We start from the raw sequence: 20,993 nt of genomic DNA, 5'->3' as shown, positions 1-20,993 counted from the left end.
CCGGGAGGCATGTCCCGGATGCTGCCTTATTTACATAAAGACAGCAAATAATTTAAACGTTAAGTTGTTTGATCCACGTGCCCTTGTCCGGTTGGTCCACGTATATTGGGCAAAATCAGGGGCAACACTTACATTGGTTGCAGCGGAATTAATGTCTTCTTCCACTCAGATCTCTAACCCTTGTATCCTTTCTTTCGCAGAGTATTATCAAGATCTGAGCCCGAATGTCCTTCTCTTTGAGTGTGATCCTTCACAGTCTTCCAATCTATGATTGAGTTACCACTTGCTGTGTGTGGGCACTTACTCTATCACTAAGGTTCGAAATTTATGAAGAGGAAAAGAGATAGAGAGGTTCGGCCAAGGAATAGAAAAGGAAAGGCTCAGTTTTCTGAAGAGAGAATTTTCTGTCAGAAGATTATTCAGAGTTATGTAGAAAACTTATGATTTGACTGAGCCATCACTTTCTATTTATAGGCAACTACTAGGTTTAGGTTAGGAATTATTTGGCATTAAAATAATGAAAATATCAATTTGAAAAACCTAAATAAGTGGCCGGCCATGGTGTGTAGAATGGGCCCCACTTGGTTTTGCAGTTTTCACAAATTTTATTTCTATTTTCTCAAAAACGCCAATTTTCCAATTCTAACCATTTAAATGCCAAAACTAATTATTTAATAACTAAAATAGATTATTAAATAATATTGTCATTTAATTTAATTATTAACTAGACATATAAAGTCTATTAATAAATAAATAAACCTAGAATCTCTTTTCTTTACAATTTTGCCCTTACTTAGTGAAAATTCACAAATTAGACATAGTCTAACTTTAGAATTATAATTGATTAATCACAAATAAATTATTGAGTCTTACAAGCAGTATGTTCTCAACTAGAATGGGGACCATGGATCTATATGCTGAGCTTCCAATAAGTGAACCGAATTTACTAAGTAAATTCCTACTTATTAATTCTTTGTTGAATCCACTCTTAAAACTTAGAATTGCATTCTCAGACTTATATACAGCATATTACATGTTCCGCGATATAGATATGCTATCTCATTTAACTATTGTTATAATCTTATTGTGATCAAAGATCCTCTATATAGATGATTTACATCGAGATGGGATAATTTTACCGTTCTCACCCCTCAATGTATTTTTCCCCTTAAAACACTTAGCTACCTGTAAATGATGTTTAGTGATCTAAGTATTAGTCACTTAAACAAGAGCTCATCCATTTACTTCTATTTGCTAAGCTCGAAGGGAATCATCACTTGACTTCTATACACCAGTAGAAGCTATAGATTCCATATTTATGTTCAGCACTCCCACTCAATCATACTATCATGTTCCCAAAATATATGTATCACCCTGACCCAAAAGTAGGCTTAACTAATAAATCAACAAACATGAATAGTATTCCTGAGTTGAGCCTAAGCATATCAGGATTTAGATTCTTTTAATCTTAAGATCAACTACTGATATTGACTTGGAAAGATATAACGGTAAGTTTATAATATCTTAACTAAGTTGCAATATCGGTCCAGTCCAATGTACACTCCATACATTCGAAACTAGTATACTTTACTAATGTCCTGGAAAGAACATAACACTTACTCTAAGTGTAAGTACACATCATCGCTGATTATCACATTAGTGTAAATCCAAAACACTGATGAAACATGGACTTAGTCTTTTGATTCATATGACCACAATCACATTCCACTGTGTTGACGATACAGTAATTTTGAATAAACATATGATCTGGATTTAACTGATTTTGTGTGTAAATGTAATAAACATATTAAACCATTAGCACGTAAAATTCATGCAAACATAAATCACTTAAAATTTCTTATATTGATAACTAATCAGATTGTAAAGGGTTTTATTTAGGGCACAAAACCCAACAATGTTGCCCCAACATTCTTCAGCCCAAACGGCATGACCTTGTAGCAGTAAAGTCCCATGTTGGTTACGAAGCTCGTATGTTCCTGATCTGGGACATGCATTTTTAATCTGGTTATATCCAGAATATGCATCCATAAATGACATAAGCTCGTGCCCAGTAGTTGCATCCACCAACTGGTCAATCCTGGGTAGTGGGAAACAGTCTTTTTGGCATGCCTTATTCAGATCAAAAAAGTCAATACAAGTTCTCCAAGTTCCGTTAGGTTTCAGGACGAGAACAGGATTAGCTATCCACGAGGGGTAAAACACCTCGCGTATAAAGTCATTGACTAACAACTTATCCACTTCCTATTTTAGCGCCCCTTGCCTCTCAGAATCCAAGGGTCTCCTTTTCTGCCTCTTTGCTGGGTAGTTTGGATCGACATTTAAATGATGGCAGATAAAATTAGGGTCAATCCCTATCATATCTCTATGGTTCCAGGCGAACTGATCCTGGTTTGCCCTAAAGAAACTTATTAGCTGCTATTTCAACTGCTCGTCCAGGTTCTTCCCAATGTACACACACTTTGTGGGATTTCCTGGGTCAAGAACAACTACTTCTAATTCTTCAATTGGTTTTAAAAAGTTTCTTTCATCTTAAATTCGAGGATCAAGATCTTCATCCTTCTTTTCTCTTTCTTCTGCCAAGACTGCCATTAATTGGTGACTAACTTTTCTATGTTGTAGCTCTATGCAATAGCAATTGCGAGCTAGCATCTAATCGCCTCGCACCACTCCCACACCTTCTGATGTTTGAAACTTTAGGGATAGATGCTTGATCGAACTAATTGCTCCTAGTCCGGTCAATGCTGGGCGACCCAATAATATATTGTAAGCCGATGGCAGGTCGACAACCAAAAAGTCTTGCATAACTGTGGCAGATAGGGGTGCCTCTCCCAAGGTCAATGCGAGCTCGATTATGCCTTGACTGGTGATACTGTCGCCACTGAAGCCGCACAGATTTACCATGCAAGGCCTCAATTTGGCCTTTTCGAGCCCCATCTTTTTCAGCGTTTCCTTGTAAAGGATGTTTACTGAACTCTCGTTGTCTATCAACACCCTCTTTATCCTTTTATTGGCGAGCTAGATAGTAATCACCAATGGATAAACGTGAGGATACCTCACGTTCTTTTCATCTTCCTCTGAGAATATGATTGGAGGTTCTTCAATTTTTACCTTCTTGGAAGGTTCTGGAGCAAATACCGACTACTCATTTTTTATTTCTTTCACATAGCTCTTTTGGGTGTTGTTGCTCTCTCCTGCAATATGCGGCCCTCCCGAAATAACCAGGATGTCCTCTCCTTCAACAGGAAGAGGTTGCAACCCCTGGTTGTTTGGGTTGTTGGGTAAATTGGGTTGGTTATGTCCATTGCCCTGTCTCTTCACATATTGCTTGAAGTGGCCCCAAACGATGAGACTTTCTATCTCATCTTTCAACTGACGGCACTCGTCTGTTGTGTACCCAATGTCCTTATGGTATTTGCAATACCTGGTAGGATCTCTTTTATGCCTCGCATGCCTCATGGGCTCGGGCTTGCTGAAGGCAACCTTGTGCTCATGCGCGAGGCAAATATTTTCTGAAGTTTCATTAAGCTCGGTATAAATAGTATAAATTGGCACGTACTTATCGTGCTTCTTTTGTTTCTTCTTGTCCTTTGACGACTCCTTAGAATCGTCTTTTCTCTTTGAGCGAGAGGCCCCTGAGTTATCAACTCTAGTTGAGACAGTACTTGTTGAAACATTGCTGGGCTTGCCTCCTGAGCAAGTTTTTAACAAGTTCATCTCTTTTCGAGCTTCTTTTTTTCGGACAAACACCTGAGCCCTCTCGTTGAACTCAATGATGTTCTTCACCGGACGACCCTGTAAGTCGTCCCACAATTCGCCCCCAGCGGTGGATAGATCAGTAGTGATCCCCGCCTGGAGGGCAGTAAGTTGTGTACTATCATCCAGATTTCTAACTCTTGCAGCAGCTGTGCTAAAACGACTTAAATATGCCTTAAGTGTTTCGCCTGGCTGTTGTTTTATATTAGTTAGCGAGGACACCTCGGGTCGCCTATCCCTTGCGGCCTGGAACTGTTTTTTGAAGTCCTTGGATAGCTGTTCCCAGGAAGTTATGGAATGATGAGTAAATTTGTTGAACCAGCTGCTTGCTAGTCCAACTAGCGAGGTGGGAAACAAAATACAACGTAAATTGTTTGTCACATTACTAGCTTGCATTATTGTGTTGAAGTTATTCAAATGCAAGACCAGATCGGTGGTCCCATCATACAATGAGACGTGAGGGTTTTTAAATCCCTGGGGAAAAGGAGTATTCATGATATCTGGATGATATGGCTCAAGCTCCTCATCTGAGTCGTATCCAGTGACCTACATTCCTTGGGTTGTGTTCCAGGGTCTTCCTCATTTTTACGAGGAATTTCCAGTTCATTAGTTTCTGGTTGCCTACCATTCTTATTTCTATGAGAGGGTTCCAGCTGATCATTTGGATTTTCAGGGGGAACCTCATTCTCCCCAGGTTGTTCTTCCTGAGCATTTTCCTGTCTCCTGGTTCGTGAGCCACGAGGTCTGCCTCGTGGTCTTCTCACTCCAGGGGCAAGTTGATTTTGAGTGTTATTCCCCTATGCTGCCCTAGTTGCGGCTGCATCATGCTCTAATTCAGCATTCTGCCGGTTTGCCTCCTCCAGGCGGCGCCTAAGACGGCAATTTTCCATTTCATAAGTACCCTTACCCATGGGCTCAGCACCTCCACGATTGGGCCCTTTATCTTTCATTCTGGGATTTTGGCCATTCCCATGCTGAGTCCTCCTCGAACGTTTCGTTCGTGTACTGGCACCAACCTTAGGTTGGATCCTCTTGGAATAAGTGGTCCGAGTGTTAGGGCCACCCTCAAGTTGGGTTCTCCTAGAGCGAGTGGTCCATTTAGACTGTGAGTTGGAAGGCCTTCTGGAGCCCATGGGCTCCTTTCCAGGACGGTGATGAGTTTCTTCATGTGGTGCGTTAACGTTCTCTGGGTTGTCAGCCATGAAGGAGATTGTTTTTTATATGTAAGGAGGGTTTTTTCTGAGCTTTTACACGAAGGCTCTCAATGAAAGTACCAAACTGTTAACGCAGATTTTCGTTAACCAGATATGAGCCTTAAAAGTGATAAACTTGCACAGAAAAATAAAAACAGTAAAGAAAAAAGTATGAACACAAATATTTTTTACGTGGTTTTGCAGTTAAAATTCTGCATAGTCCACGAGTCAATCTTATTAGATTTCTGATAGTGTTTTTAGGGCCTTTTCTCTTATGCATTTTTCGTCCCCTTTTCAGTCTAACTTGCCTCTACTTATAATTACATAGTCAGGCAGTTAATTACAGAGTTGACTGTAATCTTTACAACAATTATCCCTTGAAATCGTGGAGTTTGATTACATATCACATAATATAAATGTGGTTAATATTTGAATATCACACAGCTGTGATTAGTCTGCTTTTACTGGGTCAAAATAATCGTGTATTAAACACGTTATAAATCAAAATATTCTGGGGTGTCTCGATAGGAACTCAATGCCAATGACCTAGATAGCGAGCTGGAGCTTTTTCCATATCTTTCCGAGGTTGATAATGTAAATCTTGTCGCTTCTTCGCTCCATCTGACAATCGCAGTTCTTGATGACGAGGTGAACTTCAAAGCCAATATCATTTGAATGCCAACTTCTATCTGAGAGAATTGGCTCGACGGAGCTGTGAATCTCATTGAAAGATACCTGGAGTTGACTAGTGAAGGTACCGTGTGCATGTCTTCCTATGGCGAGATGGATACCTCGCTATTAGTTGTATATGTTTATACGACTATCTTACCGTGTATTATACGTTAAGTGTCTCATTAGTCGTTATATTTTGTCCGCGTAATAAGGTTAGTGCCTCGTCTTGTACACCTGAAATTACATGGTTTCTCGTTGATGCACAAGGCACCAGTTTGTATATCTTTATCTCGCATAAGACCTTATAGTCAGCAAGTTGTAAATATACTCTGTCACGTCCGCATTTGATGAGTTATTCCATTTTCAAATATAATTATCGTTACACGTATTGATCCATATTCTTCTTACTTTGACACGTGTCTTCCATTGAAATGGTAGCCAAATTTTGGGTATAACACCAGCTAAGATGATTACAATACAAGTCAACGCCATGTGTGTTTCTTGGTTACAGCATGTCACACAAAGGGTTCAAATGTCTTTCTAAAGAAAAAAGGTTGTACATCTCTCGAGATGTTGTGTTTGATGAACTGAATTTCCCTTATGTTGTCTCTGCTATGCAGCAATCTCCCAGCATTCACTCCACCATGTCATCTCCTTCCCAAATTCCCACCCTTTCAACCCTTTTTCCTTCCCCAGTAGTTAATTTCCCCCAAATGACCCTCATGTCTCTCCAAATACAACTCCATCTCCACCTAATTCCCCATTACCGATTCCCAATGTTGCTTCTGAAGCCAACTCTCCTAATCTCCCTCCTACAACGCTTACAAAAGTACCCATTCAATATGGAAATCCACCAACTACTACACTGCTTATCATTGATGCTCTCCCTGTTCAAACACCAATTGCTACTAACAATTCTTTTGCAGATACAGCTGTTAACACAACACCACCCACATCCAGTCATCCTATGGTAACAAGATTGAAGAATGGCATCAGAAAACCAAAAATATTGCTTGCTGCTTGTGCACCAAGGTCAGTCAAAACTGCTCTTCAAGAGCCAAATTGGTTTACTGCTATGGATGCAGAGGTTACAGCTCTCAACAGAAAGAACACTTGGATCTTGGTTAAGCCTCCTCAAGGTAGAACACCTATAGGATGCAAACGGTGTTTAGGGAAAAGTTTAATGCAGATGGCAGCCACAAATGCTACAAAGCCAGGTTAGTTGCCAAAGGATTTCATCAACAAGAAGGCTCTGACTATTCAAAAACTTTCAGCCCTTTTGTTAAACCAATCACAATCAGAGTTGTCTTAACCATTGCTGTCACAAAGAATTGGCCAATTCGACAGCTTGATGTCAACAATGCATTCTTGAATGGGGAGCTTCAAGAAGACATATACATGCACCAACCACCTGCTTTCATTGACCCCAATTATCCCAATAATGTCTTCAAGCTTACTAAGGTTATTTATGGCCTCAAACAGGCTCTTAGAGCCTGGTTTGACAAGCTGTCATCTGTCCTATTGCAGCATGGTTTTCATTTTTCTAAGTTAGATCAATCTCTGTTTATAAGAGTTACATCAACTAGCTGCATCTACATTTTAGTATATGTTGATGACATCCTTGTAATGGGCAGCAATAATGACCTTGTTGATCAGTTAATTCAAGAGCTAAGTAGCACCTTTGCACTTAAAGATCTGGGCCTAGTTGACTACTTTCTTAGCATTCAGGTAACTCGAAACTCTGATGGAATTCACCTGTCCCAAACAAAGTATCTTCAGGATCTCTTAACCAAGGCAGATATGCAGAATGTTAACACTCAGAACACACCAATGAATAATGGTCTTAAACTCTCTCACTATGGCAGTGAACCAGTCAAGGATCCAACTTTGTATAGGTCCATAGTAGGTGCACTTCAGTATGCTACAATAACCAGGCCTGAACTCTCCTTCTCTATCAACAAAGTTTGTCAATATATGCAAGCACCTTTACGAGCACACTGGACAGCAGTAAAACGCATCCTTAGATACATTGCTGGCACATTGGACTATGGTTTACACATACAACCAGCACCAGATTACTCACTCAAAGCCTTTTGTGATGCTGATTGGGCCTCAGATCCTGATGACAGGAGATCCACATCAGGATATTGCATCTATTTTGGAGGTGATCTTATGGCCTGGAAGTCTCAGAAGCAGGTCACTATGAGTCGATCTTCTACTGAAGCTGAATTCAAAAGTTTGGCAAATGTTGTTTCTGAAATATCACGGCTTCAGTCTCTTCTTACAGAACTTGGCATCCCTCAATCTGGTGTGACAACCAGAGTAGTGTTCTTCTTGCAGCAAATCCTGTCTTGCATGCTCGCACAAAGCACATTGAAATCGACCTGTATTTTGTTCGAGACAAGGTCCTTCAACATCAAATTCATGTGAAGCATGTGCCTGCATCTGCTCAGCTTGCTGACTTCTTGACAAAACCAATCTCCAGCTCAAGGTTTACTGATGTTCGAGAAAACTATGTGTAGTTTCAAAAGCTACACTCAATTTGAAGGGGGCTGTCGAGGATACTAATAGTTAATTAGTTATCCTTGTGTTAGTTAGATGTTATTCCTACTGTTACATGTTGGTTACTATTGTTATATTCTCTGTATATATAGCTCTCTCTTTGTAATCATCATTCAATCAATAATACAATCAATTCTTTCCAAGATTCTCGTTCACTTTGTTTCTCTCCTCTCTCTCTCTCTCTTTCTGTTATTTCTGTTATTGTCTATATCGTTACAAGGAGAATGTAGTCGTTTCTTGTGTTCTTTTGTTTTTAGAATAAGTAGGATTTATGCTTGAACGGGTTTTGTTCCCAATTTTTTTTATTTGTGAACATTCTTTGTAAACTATAAAAATTTGTTGCAAATGCCTTTTGCGGTTGCATTATTGTCATTTATTTGAATTTGTTGATATAACATTAACATAATGTTTATTTGGTCCAATTTAAGAATCTAGACAAAAAAAAAAATAAGTACATAATTAACAGTCTAATAATAAATTATGAGAGTATACATGTGCATTTTTAGAGCTACTATTTACATTTTAATGTCAATAAATTAAATTTTAAGTAGTTTAAAGTTATTAAATAAACTCTTATACTACAATCAAACATATAATTCATAGACAAATAAACAAATTGTTATAAAAATAAAAATAATATAATTGAATATATTTGCAACCATTTGTATAATTCTAAGAATATTTTTGCAATGGTGAAAAATTCGAGAATCAACACTACAAGAATCATAATTACTCAAAAATCCTATTTAATTCTTATTTTTTAATATCTCAGTCGTTTATGGAAAATGATATGCAATACTAGTAGTAAAAACCACAGTGATTAATTAGTGATTACTGTGTGGTACGTGCATCTCACGCACTTTTGGAATTGTCGTATTCTAACCAATTTCGGTTGGTTGTGTTGTGCATCTCACTTCTGAGTGGTAGCTTGTGTAGTGCTTCGGTGTGTTTTGTTTCGAGACACACCAAAGAATGAGGCCTCAGATCCTACTCTTTGGTGATTCAATCACTGAACAGTCCTTCAGACCTGGTGGCTGGGGTGCTGCTCTTGCTGATACTTACTCTCGCAAGGTTCACACTTTCTTTTTCCTTTTTCTTTTTGCCCATTTAATCTGGGAAAAACAAGACAAAACAAGAATGACCCACAATTTTGATTTTCAATTATTTGTTAAAGTTTTGATTTTGGTGTGTTGGGGTTGTTTATAGGCTGATGTATTAGTTCGTGGATATGGTGGTTACAACACCAGATGGGCTTTGTTTTTGCTGCATCATCTATTCCCACTGGTAAGCTCTCTATACACTAGTATTCCATGAATGTTTGGATTTGATCTTTGAGTTGGTGAATGGTCCTTTTTTTTAATTCATTCTTGGATTTATTTATGGGATGGTACACCCTCTTGTAACAACCATGCATTTATGGCAGCAAATTAGGATTTTGTACATGTACAATGGGTTTTTGTTGATGAGGCATCCTTTTAATGCAATGCTTGGAATTAGGATGTGAAGTTTGTACTTTTTATTATAGAATTTAAACTTTGATGATTAGTATAGATAGGATTGATGTACACAATTTATTGATATGCATACTAGGCTGTGGTTGCAAATTTTTTGGGAAAATAGTACAGTTCTTGGTGGTTATTTTGTTTCAATTGTTATTTTACTTTGCCATGGTGATACTTAAGATTAAGTTAAGACTTTTCAATTAAATAAATTGAGAAAAGAAATAAATAAGACTGGTTCTTTTTCAGAATGTTGCAAAGCCTCCCGCCGCAGTCACAATTTTCTTTGGTGCCAATGATGCAGCTATCTTAGGAAGGACAAGTGAACGACAACATGTTCCAATTGATGAGTACAAGGAGAATCTCAGAAAAATAGTTCTTCATTTGAAGGTTCAGATTCTGTTCCTTGATTCCGTTTTCAAACTTAAGTGTTTTAGATTTTATTTTAGCTTTATTATGTAAAAGGGCAGAAGTAAAAACCATTTTTAGCTTTCTGAGCCAATGAATGTAGTTTGCACCTACTGACTACTGTGCTTCAAGTACTATAATATTGCAATTGCGTAATCATAAGTTCAATGAACTATATGATTGCACTGCAAATGTGGTTTGTAGGTGATAACAGCACGACTTTCTTCTTCTCACTTTGGCCAGTAATTTTGATTGCAGGAATGCTCCCCAACTGTGTTGATTGTGCTTATTACTCCACCTCCTGTTGATGAGGAAGGGCGAGATGACTTTGCGAGGTACATTTTTTGTAGTGTTGCTGCTTTATCACTCGTGCCAATGCTACTGAATGTCATGCCTTCCATCTCTTCTTTTTTCGGGTCCATCAACTTATGTGTAGTTTCACATCTGCCAATGCTAACCTTAAGTTGGTCTGTCATGCTTGTTTTCGAGCTTTGTTTGTACCTCTACTCAACCACCATAATTCTGTCTTAACTCACAGGCTAGTATTAACACCAATACAGCTTCAGGGCCTGCAGTAATTGTTTCTTTTCCTTTTCACTTTTCTCAGGTTGTGTTATATATTGTTCCCTGAATGAATCACCCTTTAATTTGTCCAGAAATCACTGAACTATTTTGGAAACTCTTATGCTTTACAGATTCAATTTCTTTTAAAAAAAGAACTAATTTGCTGCTTTTGGGTCTTACAGATCTTTATACGGCGAAAATGCTAGGGAATTACCTGAGAGGACAAATGAAGTAACAGGAGTCTATGCAAAGCAGTGTGTTGAACTAGCTAAAGAAATGGGAATTCGCTACATCGATCTATGGACCAAGATGCAGGAAACAGAAGGTTGGAAGAAGAAATTCCTAAGGTTTGTATTCCTTTCTTAATCGTCGACAGGGTCAATCTCTCACTCAAATTCCTTGCATTAGTTCTCCAATCATCCTTACTCCCTTTGTAATACTCAGTTGTATTTATCACCAAAATGAAAAATTTGAATAGCTCTATTCTGATGAAACTAGGTGGATGTACAACTAATGTGTGCTTCTTTCTTCATTACAGTGATGGTTTGCACCTGACACCAGATGGCAATGCTGTGGTACATCAAGAGGTCACCCGAGTTTTCAACGAAGCCTGGTTTTCTCCGGTGGAAATGCCATTCGATTTCCCTCACCACTCACAAATCGATGGGAAGAACCTCGAGAAGATTTTCCAGGAAAGATGCTTGTAATCCAACATTTTGTAGCACCTGATAAATCATATTATAGGATTCCTTTTCAATTTTTAGTCAAATTATTAACTCTATTGACTTTTCTTTAATAAGGGTGTATGGTTCTTGGTGATTATGATTCCATATTAGAGTAATGTTAGAGATATCCATAATTTTTACACCTAAAAAGTACACACAAATGAAATTCCCATAACTTTTTATCAACTTCTGTATGAACTGTCATATTTTGAAGTGTAAATATTGAATGTTATTTTGGACTTTTTTTTTCCTTTCAAAATTTAAAACTATGCAGTTACTAGGAAATAAATCAATGCTAGCGGTAGTAGCTTGTCAGTTTTTTCTTTTGCAAAGTATTTTTCTGTTTGAGGCTGTGCCTGCAAACCATCTAATCTTAATTATCATTATCTTTCAATTAAATTTGTATTAAATTCATTCTTTTGTAGTGTTATTAGGACTTTAATCCATTCTTCTTATCTCTTAATTGATTAATGTTGTTAAAGACCAATTTGAATGCCTTCCGTTACTCCAACAATTTCTAACACAAATTTTCACATTTGTGTTTTTATTATATACGACCAAATTAATGTCTTATTAATTGTATATTTGATTAATATAGTAGATTTACGTTTGTGTTAGTTTAAAGTGAAATTGTAGCATGTTGCCCTTATTTATCGTCAACCGGTAGAGTAGCTAGCTAGCCCTTTTAAAATTATATATTAAAATTAAATACTCTTTAAAAAGAAAAAGGTCATATTTGCACAACTTGTGTAAAAACCAATATGTATTTTAGCTAAATACCAAAATAGTTTTTTTTTAATTTACCAAAAAAAAAAATAAGCAAAAGTTGGTCAAAAAGAAAATTAATAACACCATTTTACTCTTATTTCATTACAATAAAATTTAATTAAAATGTTTTATTATATATGCATGTTTTTATTGAAACTAGAAGTAAAAAGACTAAAAAGAAAAAGGGTCATATAAAAAAATAAGAATATTAATTTTTATATTAAGGATTATACCTCGGTAAATTTGTAATCCACAAAAGATATCATAATTCAAAACACACTGTTTTGGTCCATTTAATATTATATATAATTACAATTAATTTATTCCTTTTTGTTAAGCAAAAAACATAATTATCTTTTTATTTTATAAAGTAAAGTAATAAAAAGAAATAAATAAATTATAAAAAGGTTTGGTATTTTAGATATAAAAAATGTATCAAAACTATTTGACAAAAATATGATCAAAAAAACACCAAATATATATTGTCTTAAGAAAGTATTCACTAATTATAAAGGTAAAATTGAAAATAATATTTTTTTTATCCTTATAAATATAGAATTTCTTTCTAGTTACAATAGCCTCATAAGTGCATTTCAAACTAATTCAAAACAATTATTTTCTCTTTTTTTATTATTATTTTTTTTTTTAATTTTCCCCCTCAATGCTAAAGAAGAAGAATAGTTTATTGAACTTCTTTGACCAACCATAAAAGGTGAAAAATAAAGTAACGGAATGTTCATTTCTAAAACTTGAATGAGCTTAACTACACCTGCAAATAAAACCCATAAATGAAAAACTAAAATTCAATGTAAATGTATAACAAAAAAAAAAAAAAAAAAGCTTAAATAGAAAATAAAAAGAATGTAAACAACCCTAGCCATTAGATGATAAAGAATCGACGGTAGTGATCAATCTCAACACAAAATAAAGACAATTAAATAGCCAAAAACCCTCTTCCTCACTTGATAAACAAGAAATAGAAAAATTGACCATAAATATATACAAAACACAAACACTAGGCCGATGTCCCTACTTCTTTCTTATATATATGTTTTCTCTCAATCTCATGATGGAGCTAGAAACCAAGCTTAGAGAAAACAACACTTATTATCCATTATTTTTACATGAGAACAACAACCACATGAAACCTTACTCAAAAGACAACAATTTAGAGCTTCCCATACCAAAGGGTACTACAACTTATCTTCAAGATTTTCATGTTCATGATCATGGTCATCAATTTCCCCTTAATGGGTCCTCATCAAATCCTAATTTTGGGTCCCAAGCTCCAATCTTTGATCAACCCAATTTCGAAGACTACACTACTACTCCATATGGGAGTTGTGAAAACAATGTTGGAATTCTATATGATCAGTATTACAATTGTAGTTATAATAAGCCCTTTACAGATACCACATTTCAAAGTAATAATGGAGGAGAGTACTTGAATATTTTCCCAAGTAGATCAAATCCCACAGAAATGTTTGGTTCCAATTGGACTATTAATTTGAGCTCTTCTGTGGTACCTAATCAAGTCTCAACCATAACAGCTGATCAAAATGGGTACTACAAAAACCAAGTTACCATGCATAACAAGAACAAGAGTACTAATTATAGTACTACTACTTCTTGTTCCTTAATGAAAAGAATGACATACTTTAATGGTCGCAGGAAGATCATTAACAATCCAGTCAAGGGCCAATGGACAGTAGAAGAAGATAGGTACATTTAAATCCTTAAATTTGCTGTTGTGATTTTCGTTTATGTATGTAGTTGTTGTAAGTTTCTATTTTTGGTGTGTGTATTACAAAATGCAGGATTTTAATTGGACTGGTTGAAGAGCATGGAGTGAGAAAATGGTCCTACATTGCTCAGATGCTACCTGGAAGAATTGGCAAACAGTGTAGAGAGAGATGGCATAATCATCTTCGACCTGACATTAAGGTTTTTTAGTTTCTTCTCTTAGATTGATTTGAAAATTGAAGTAAATATGTTGTTTTCCCCAAATTTTAAGAACAGAAAATATATAATAAGTTATGTTAGACTTATAGACAAAATTTTCAATCAATCCATTTTGTAAAAGAAATACATTACAATAAGCCTACTTTTATTTGGTATCACTTCTGTACAAAAAAAAATTCGTAAACGGCCCAAACTGAATAACCCGCTCAAACCAAATTGAATAACCGATAAAAATTATAAACCGAAATGATCCGAAAAAATTACAAACCGCCCAATCTGTTAATTGGGCGGGTTGAAAATAGGTCCAACCCGCCCAATTAAACTGAATAACCCGACCAACCTAATTTTGAATTTTTTTTTTTACATTTTAGTTTTTATTATATATAACATAAATAAGTAAATATATAATAATATAAAATTATTAATTTTAAAGTAATATATATTGTGCTGTGCTTTGTGGAACTTAATATTTTTAATTTATCTTTTTAATTTTTATTAAATTTGACTTTGAAAAAAAAAAAAAAAAAAAAAGTTTAACCGTTGGTTGGTTTACAAATTTTTTTTAAAAAAAAATTGAGCAGGTTGCACTTAAATTTTAAAACTCGAACTTTAAATTGAGTTAAAAAATATATAGAATAAACAGTCCAAACCGACCGAATCATGAAAAAATTATACAAATGTTCCTGTCACCTTTTTGTAAAAATCTTCAAATTTTGTTTACGGAGTACCAAACTTGTTCTTATTAACTTGTTTATAACAAGATTTGTGGTCATATTTTGCAGAAGGATACATGGAGTGAAGAAGAAGACAAAATATTGATTGAAGCACATGCAGAAATAGGAAATAAATGGGCAGAAATTGCAAAGAGATTAGCAGGAAGGACTGAAAACTCCATTAAAAACCATTGGAATGCCACCAAAAGAAGACAACACTCGAAAAGAAAATGTCGTAATTCAAAGAATCCAAGAGGCTCAAACTCCACTCTCCTTCAAGATTACATCAAGTCCTTGAACTTAACCACTTCCTCAAGTAGTAGTACTAATACTAATAGTACTACTTTCACAAAGCAATATCAAAGAAAAACGACACCAAACCTCACAAACGACAACATGTTATTACCATTTGTTGAGGTTGAGCACTCCCCTCAAACGACAACATTAGAAGTTTGCTATGCTAATGATGATGATGATGATGTTGCTCGTGTTGAGAACACTACCACTACTACTGTGGATTTTTGTTATAGTAGTATTGAGTCTTTTATTGATGAGATGATGCCATTTGTCGTTCATGATGAGGATAAGAAGTCGGTACCAGGTAGTGATCGTGTGGAGCTGTCTGTAGAGGATAATAATGTTTGTTCTGTGAGGGAAGGTGGTAATGTTATTGGAGTTGTAAAGAATGAGATGGATTTGGTGGAGATGATCTCAAAGGTGTAGCTTATATAATTTATATATAAATATATATGCCCAATATTGGTGTTTGTTAAGTGTATTTTGGTGTGATATAAGGTTAAAATCATGATGTTTTCTTGTATTTTTTTCTCTAATATGAATTATAAAAATATATGTATGTATCACTATAAGTGGTAATAATAAATTATAGGAGTTTGTTCATCAAATACATTTTTTTTAAGATTATCTTTAGAACCTATACATTTTTTTTTTTTTTTTTTGCATATTATACAAATTTAATTTTTTAAAAATACAATTTTAATATTTCAAAATTATAAAAATATATTTTTTTCAAAAAAAAAAACAAAAAATTTAAGAAAACAACGAGAAGTTAATCTCACGATAATTATAAATCAATTATAATAAACTATAAAACAATAAAAAAAATAACGAAAAAAACAAATCTCATACCAACTAATATATAAATTAATAAACAACTAAAAAAATCTCGAGTAGTTTATTATTTTTATTAAAGAACATATTTTTCTAAATAAAAAAAAAATCCAAACTGTAAAAATAAAAATTCTTTCGTGTTATCAATTTTTTATAATTTTTTTTTTCAAAATTTTCCTTTACTATGTAAAAAAATTAAAATTATATATATAAATTTAAGTTGTTGCAATACACATATCAGTGAATAATGAAAATGCTAGAAGTGACTACTTTAATAGAACTTTTACTAGAATTTCTAATTTTGCACTTGATTAGAATAAAAAAAAAAAGACAAACTAGAAATAAAAAAAAAAATCTAAAAATTCAACAAAAAAATCAAAAATTTATAAAAGAACAAATTTATATTCTTTTATATTTTATGTTTTGTTTTGAATTGCGTCCAATAAGATTTGAATCTATACTAAAAGTTTAGAAGACCTCTGTCCTATCCATTAGATAAGTGGACGCTTTTTATTTTATTTTTTATTTTTTATTTTTCTTGTTCGTAAAAAATGAATATAGGACAGGGTTGCACGTTGCTTTCTACCACATCGTTTTAAACGAAGTTTTATCAAAACATTCTTTTAGTTTGAAAGCTATAAATTATAATATTTTACTAATTTCGTCCCTTTTAAAGAAGATACTAATTGTAGGAAAAATAGATTTTTCACAATAAAAGCAAATCCCTTTGATATCATTTGAGAAAAAAAAATTAACCATCGATAATCCTTTGTTTTAAATTATACCGGTTTTCAAGACCAGAGCTATCAACCACTCGACCATCTCTCTGAAATGCTCTAATAGTGATACCTTTTATCATTTTCAATTTTGTTAATATTATCTGCCAAGTAATATAATTATGAAACAAGAATGTCACTGATAATGATCCCTAAACTTAATAAGTTAAACAACTCATTGTTTGTGTTTTATTGTATTAAAATTTCTATATTTATAAAGTGATCTTTATACAACAAATGACAATAATTTTAAAAAAAATATCTCATTGTATTATTTGTACCACAAAACATTTAACCACGTCTTATGAATTGATAACTTTTTTCACTAAATTTACCACGAAACAGAACCTTCCCTTTACTTTTGTGTGTGTGTGTTTTTTTTTTTTTTTTAAATTAAACTCTTATTAACAACAACCAAGAATTTAATACATATCAATAAGAAAAGAAGAATAATCATCAATCTAAGCTAATTCACCATCTATTCTAAGTGCATGCACAACTAATTCATGAGAAACGAACATGAATTAGGGATGCCTTAGGAAAACTGGAAAGCAAACTAGCAAAAAAAATCTATAAAATCCTAGCTCATTTCAAAAGAAAGAGCACTATTGAATAATAGAAAGAGGAAATTACATTATATACCCACTTTACTTTACTTGTTTTAATTTTTACCTCTATTTTCATATTTTTTTAGATATACCCACTTTTATTGATAGTGTTCTTATTAGACCCCTTAGGTTATGTAAATTATATACAATATTTAAGTAGAGAGTTAGGGTATATTAGGCAATACACTCAAAAAAGTAGGTATATTTTAATATGAAAACAATATGAGGGTATTTTTAATTAATAGATACAAAAAAAAAAAGTATTTTTCAACTTATCCCTAATAGAAGTCAAAACTAAATAAACAGACTCTACATAACAAAGAGAAAGAACAACGTGTAAAGTCAATCCAGCACTATCATTTAGACTGAAGCTTCACCTTGAATGACTGAGAAGTAACCAATGAGTTCAAATTTTCTGCAATATGTGAACTTTTCATGTTTTGAAGTATAAATAAACAACCTACAGAATACCTGTAAAGTCCTTTTTTGGTAAGTTAGTTGACAAAATAATTTTTCCATTTATGGTAAGATTGCTTTGCATTCATATTCGATTTCTTGCCTTATAAATTTGGATTGTAGTTACCCTTTTCCTTGATTGGAAAGTTGCACTTTCAGCTGAACTTTCCTTTGTTGAAAACTTCTCAAAAGAGAAGGAATTCTCTTTTGGAAAGTTGTCTTTTTTAGGGAAACTTTGATTATTGCCTTTTCCTTATTAATTTCGATTGTATCTTGATACAATCAGAATATCTAATCTGTTTTTAGCAGGAATCAAGCATTAATAGAGGATCGGACCCGATTATAGCAAGTTTCCCGTTTCTGGTCTGATCTGCTGCGTCAGCATCCGAATCATTCTTTGCCGCATCGTGTTTTCTTTGGAAAGTTTTTGTACAGCTGTAGATTCGAACTTGTGGTTGCCTCTTTGGTTTCTATGTTCTATAAATAGAGCCTAGAGAGCAACCATTCGAATTACCTCTTCCATTATTCATTTTCTACATTTATCTTTTGAGAGAAGAGAGTCTTTATTTGTTTTGTGAGAGCCTAGTTGTTCATCTAGGTTCTAGTTGTTCTATTTCTGTTCTTACTCTATCCTAGAGGTTGTGAAGAACTACTTGACTGAACAAGAGATTGGTCTTCGGGAGGAAGTAAGCACTTGGTCTTCGGGAGAAGACTTGTTGAAGCCTTACTTCGGGAGGAAGTAAGCACTTGGTCTTCGGGAGAAGACTTGTTGAAGCTTTACTTCGGGAGGAAGTAAGCACTCACACTTCAAAGACGAAGGGAGTTCGGGCTTGAAGGTGTTTTAAGAAGTCAGATTCATAAAGTGGATTACAAAGGATTGCGGCAATTCTTTAGAGGGAGTCTAAACTTGTTTAAGTCAATTGTCTTTGTAATTTTGATACTTTATTAATTGATTTCATTCTCTGGGCGTGGCCCCGTGGACTAGGAGTGTTCGGGAGAACACTGATACCACGTATAAATCTCTTGTGTCAAGTTATTTATTTTTCTGCAAATATTTTATATTCGCTGTCGTTTTCTTTGTAGCAATTACTTTCACTTTACTGCAAACGCTTACAGTTTTTATATTTTCTTATATACAACTGACATTTGCAAAAACACAGTTTTTTAATACCAAAAAAAATAAATGAGATAAGGAATTCACTTATAGAAAATAAACTAAATTTTCAATATATATATATATATATACTTAAATAGCAATTAAAATATTAAGAAAAACTTATTTATGATAATCATTGATCCTCCAATAATCTTTAATGTCTCCAAAAATTTATACACTTAAAAAATAAATAACACAAAAATACATTAACAAACTAAGAAAATATGAGAACATAATATCACTTTCCTTTATGTACCAAAAACAGTTCAAAATATAATTCAATAAATATGATATCAAAATTACCATTATAAGTAAATTAAAATGAGTAGAAATTAATACAATATTTCTTATAATATTAAAATAATGAAATTTTAAAAAGAATTCGTTACAAAAGTAATGTATATAAATAATATTTTATTTTAAAACAAAAATATTTGATTTTAAAAAAAATTGAAAATAAAAAAATAATTATATTACGATTAGTTAAAATAAAATGATGAAGACATTTCCATTACATAAATAGATAGAAATATGATTAGCAAACATGGGAATGTCTTTTTTCCAATGAAAATCAAGAAAAAAAAAAAACATTTACATTTAGGGTATGTTTGGTTGGGAGGAGCTAAAACACAAGAAATTCGGAATAGAAATGAAATAAAAATAAGAATACATGAGATTTTTACCCCTTGAATATGACACTTGTAGGAATTTGTCCCATGAATTATTATTTTTTTTTTTTTTTTTGTACAAAACTTCCCTCAAGCCATTGAAATAATTGCAAATTTACCTCTTTAACTGATTTGTTTACTTTTTAATATAATTTATAAATGTGGCCATTAACCACACATATAATTACAATACTAGTGATTTAAGTGGAACTTAATATAATAGTCTTAAATATGTAAATAATAAGTCTAATATTATAGATAAATAATCTTATATTTCATCATTAAAGTATACTTTATTTATGCAATTATTTTTCATTTGAATTGTTTACGGTAAATTAGATTTAGATCAGTCTTACAACATTAAATTATTTGCAAAATAAAAATAAATACAACTACAAGAAAAAATTTACAATTCTTTTTATAGTCGGAGAGGAGTATTTTACAACAAAAAAAAAAAAAGTAGTTCAAAAGTAAAAAAAAAAAAAAAAAAAAAGTAATTTAAAAGAAAAAATCCTATTTATTCTAAAAATATATATATATATATATATTCTCTTTTTTTTATAAAAGCATTGTTATGGGACATCAATGTATCTAGCCCCTCTATAACATATCGTCTTATAATAAGTTAGCGGCTCTCTATACTTTATTAAATTAAAATAAATAAAACTTAATATTACAATTTATAGAGTTACTAAAATAGTAAAATAATAATAATAATAAGCATCCCAATATTTTAAAATACAACAAAAAATGAAGATAAATAACAGACAATTAGGAGGTACATAAAAGAAAATATTTGTTCATAATTTTTTAGAAAATATACTAGACTTTTAGTGCACGACAATTATAATAATTGTATTCAGATTGGCAACTTCATCTATATAAATTTGAGAACTCATGGAAATATTAAACATAAGAGTTAGGGGTGTCCATAAAATAGTGAATCTAATTCAATTTGTACAATTTAATCCAATCCAATTTGCAAAATGCGAATATCTACACTTATATGAATTGAAAAATCTAAAATCTGCACTTGCAAGTTAAATATTGATTAACATGTAAAAGTAACCAATCCGATCCAATCAGCACATATTTATATAAAATTTTAAAAATTATATATAATTACTATTTCAATGTAGAAAATCAACAATTTAAAATTTTAATACATATAATACAAATATATTTCAAATCATAATAGATCAAATATTTATTCCAATCTTATTAAAAAAAAAGAAAAAAAAATGAAAATTGTCTATATAGTACATATAATTTAAATAAAATTAAATATTTTTTTACATATTTTTTTTTTTTGAATATGTTATTTTTTTATTTATTTAAATTTATTATGTGTATATATA

General features: G+C 33.0%; 2 protein-coding genes across 2 annotated transcripts; both read left to right on the top strand.

Moving 5' to 3' along the window:
- The first annotated feature begins 8,976 nt into the window (after positions 1–8,976).
- LOC115709695 (GDSL esterase/lipase At5g62930) lies at positions 8,977–11,639 on the top strand. Its single transcript, XM_030637863.2, has 6 exons — positions 8,977–9,272; positions 9,408–9,485; positions 9,950–10,090; positions 10,367–10,443; positions 10,855–11,019; positions 11,211–11,639. The coding sequence occupies exons 1-6, from the start codon at positions 9,174–9,176 to the stop codon at positions 11,377–11,379; spliced, it is 729 nt and encodes a 242-aa protein (XP_030493723.2). The 5' UTR covers positions 8,977–9,173; the 3' UTR covers positions 11,380–11,639.
- Positions 11,640–13,234: 1,595 nt separating this feature from the next.
- LOC115710597 (transcription factor MYB98-like) lies at positions 13,235–15,563 on the top strand. The gene is made up of 3 exons (XM_030638956.2): positions 13,235–13,887; positions 13,983–14,109; positions 14,910–15,563. Exons 1-3 carry the CDS (start codon positions 13,235–13,237, stop codon positions 15,561–15,563), a joined length of 1,434 nt encoding a protein of 477 aa, XP_030494816.2.
- Positions 15,564–20,993: the final 5,430 nt, after the last annotated feature.

This window comes from Cannabis sativa, chromosome 3 (genome assembly GCF_029168945.1).
Source record: "Cannabis sativa cultivar Pink pepper isolate KNU-18-1 chromosome 3, ASM2916894v1, whole genome shotgun sequence".
Lineage (NCBI taxonomy): Eukaryota > Viridiplantae > Streptophyta > Magnoliopsida > Rosales > Cannabaceae > Cannabis > Cannabis sativa.
Note: the sequence above shows the minus strand (reverse complement) of the source record. Positions and strands in the feature narration are given on the sequence as shown.

Coding starts and splice junctions, on each gene's coding strand:
- LOC115710597 (XM_030638956.2), top strand. CDS start 13,235: ATGGAGCTAGAAACCAAGCTTAGAGAAAACAACACTTATTATCCATTA. Junction 13,888..13,982: donor TGGACAGTAGAAGAAGATAG/GTACATTTAAAT, acceptor TACAAAATGCAG/GATTTTAATTGGACTGGTTG. Junction 14,110..14,909: donor ATCTTCGACCTGACATTAAG/GTTTTTTAGTTT, acceptor CATATTTTGCAG/AAGGATACATGGAGTGAAGA.
- LOC115709695 (XM_030637863.2), top strand. CDS start 9,174: ATGAGGCCTCAGATCCTACTCTTTGGTGATTCAATCACTGAACAGTCC. Junction 9,486..9,949: donor TGCATCATCTATTCCCACTG/GTAAGCTCTCTA, acceptor GTTCTTTTTCAG/AATGTTGCAAAGCCTCCCGC. Junction 10,091..10,366: donor AAATAGTTCTTCATTTGAAG/GTTCAGATTCTG, acceptor TTTTGATTGCAG/GAATGCTCCCCAACTGTGTT.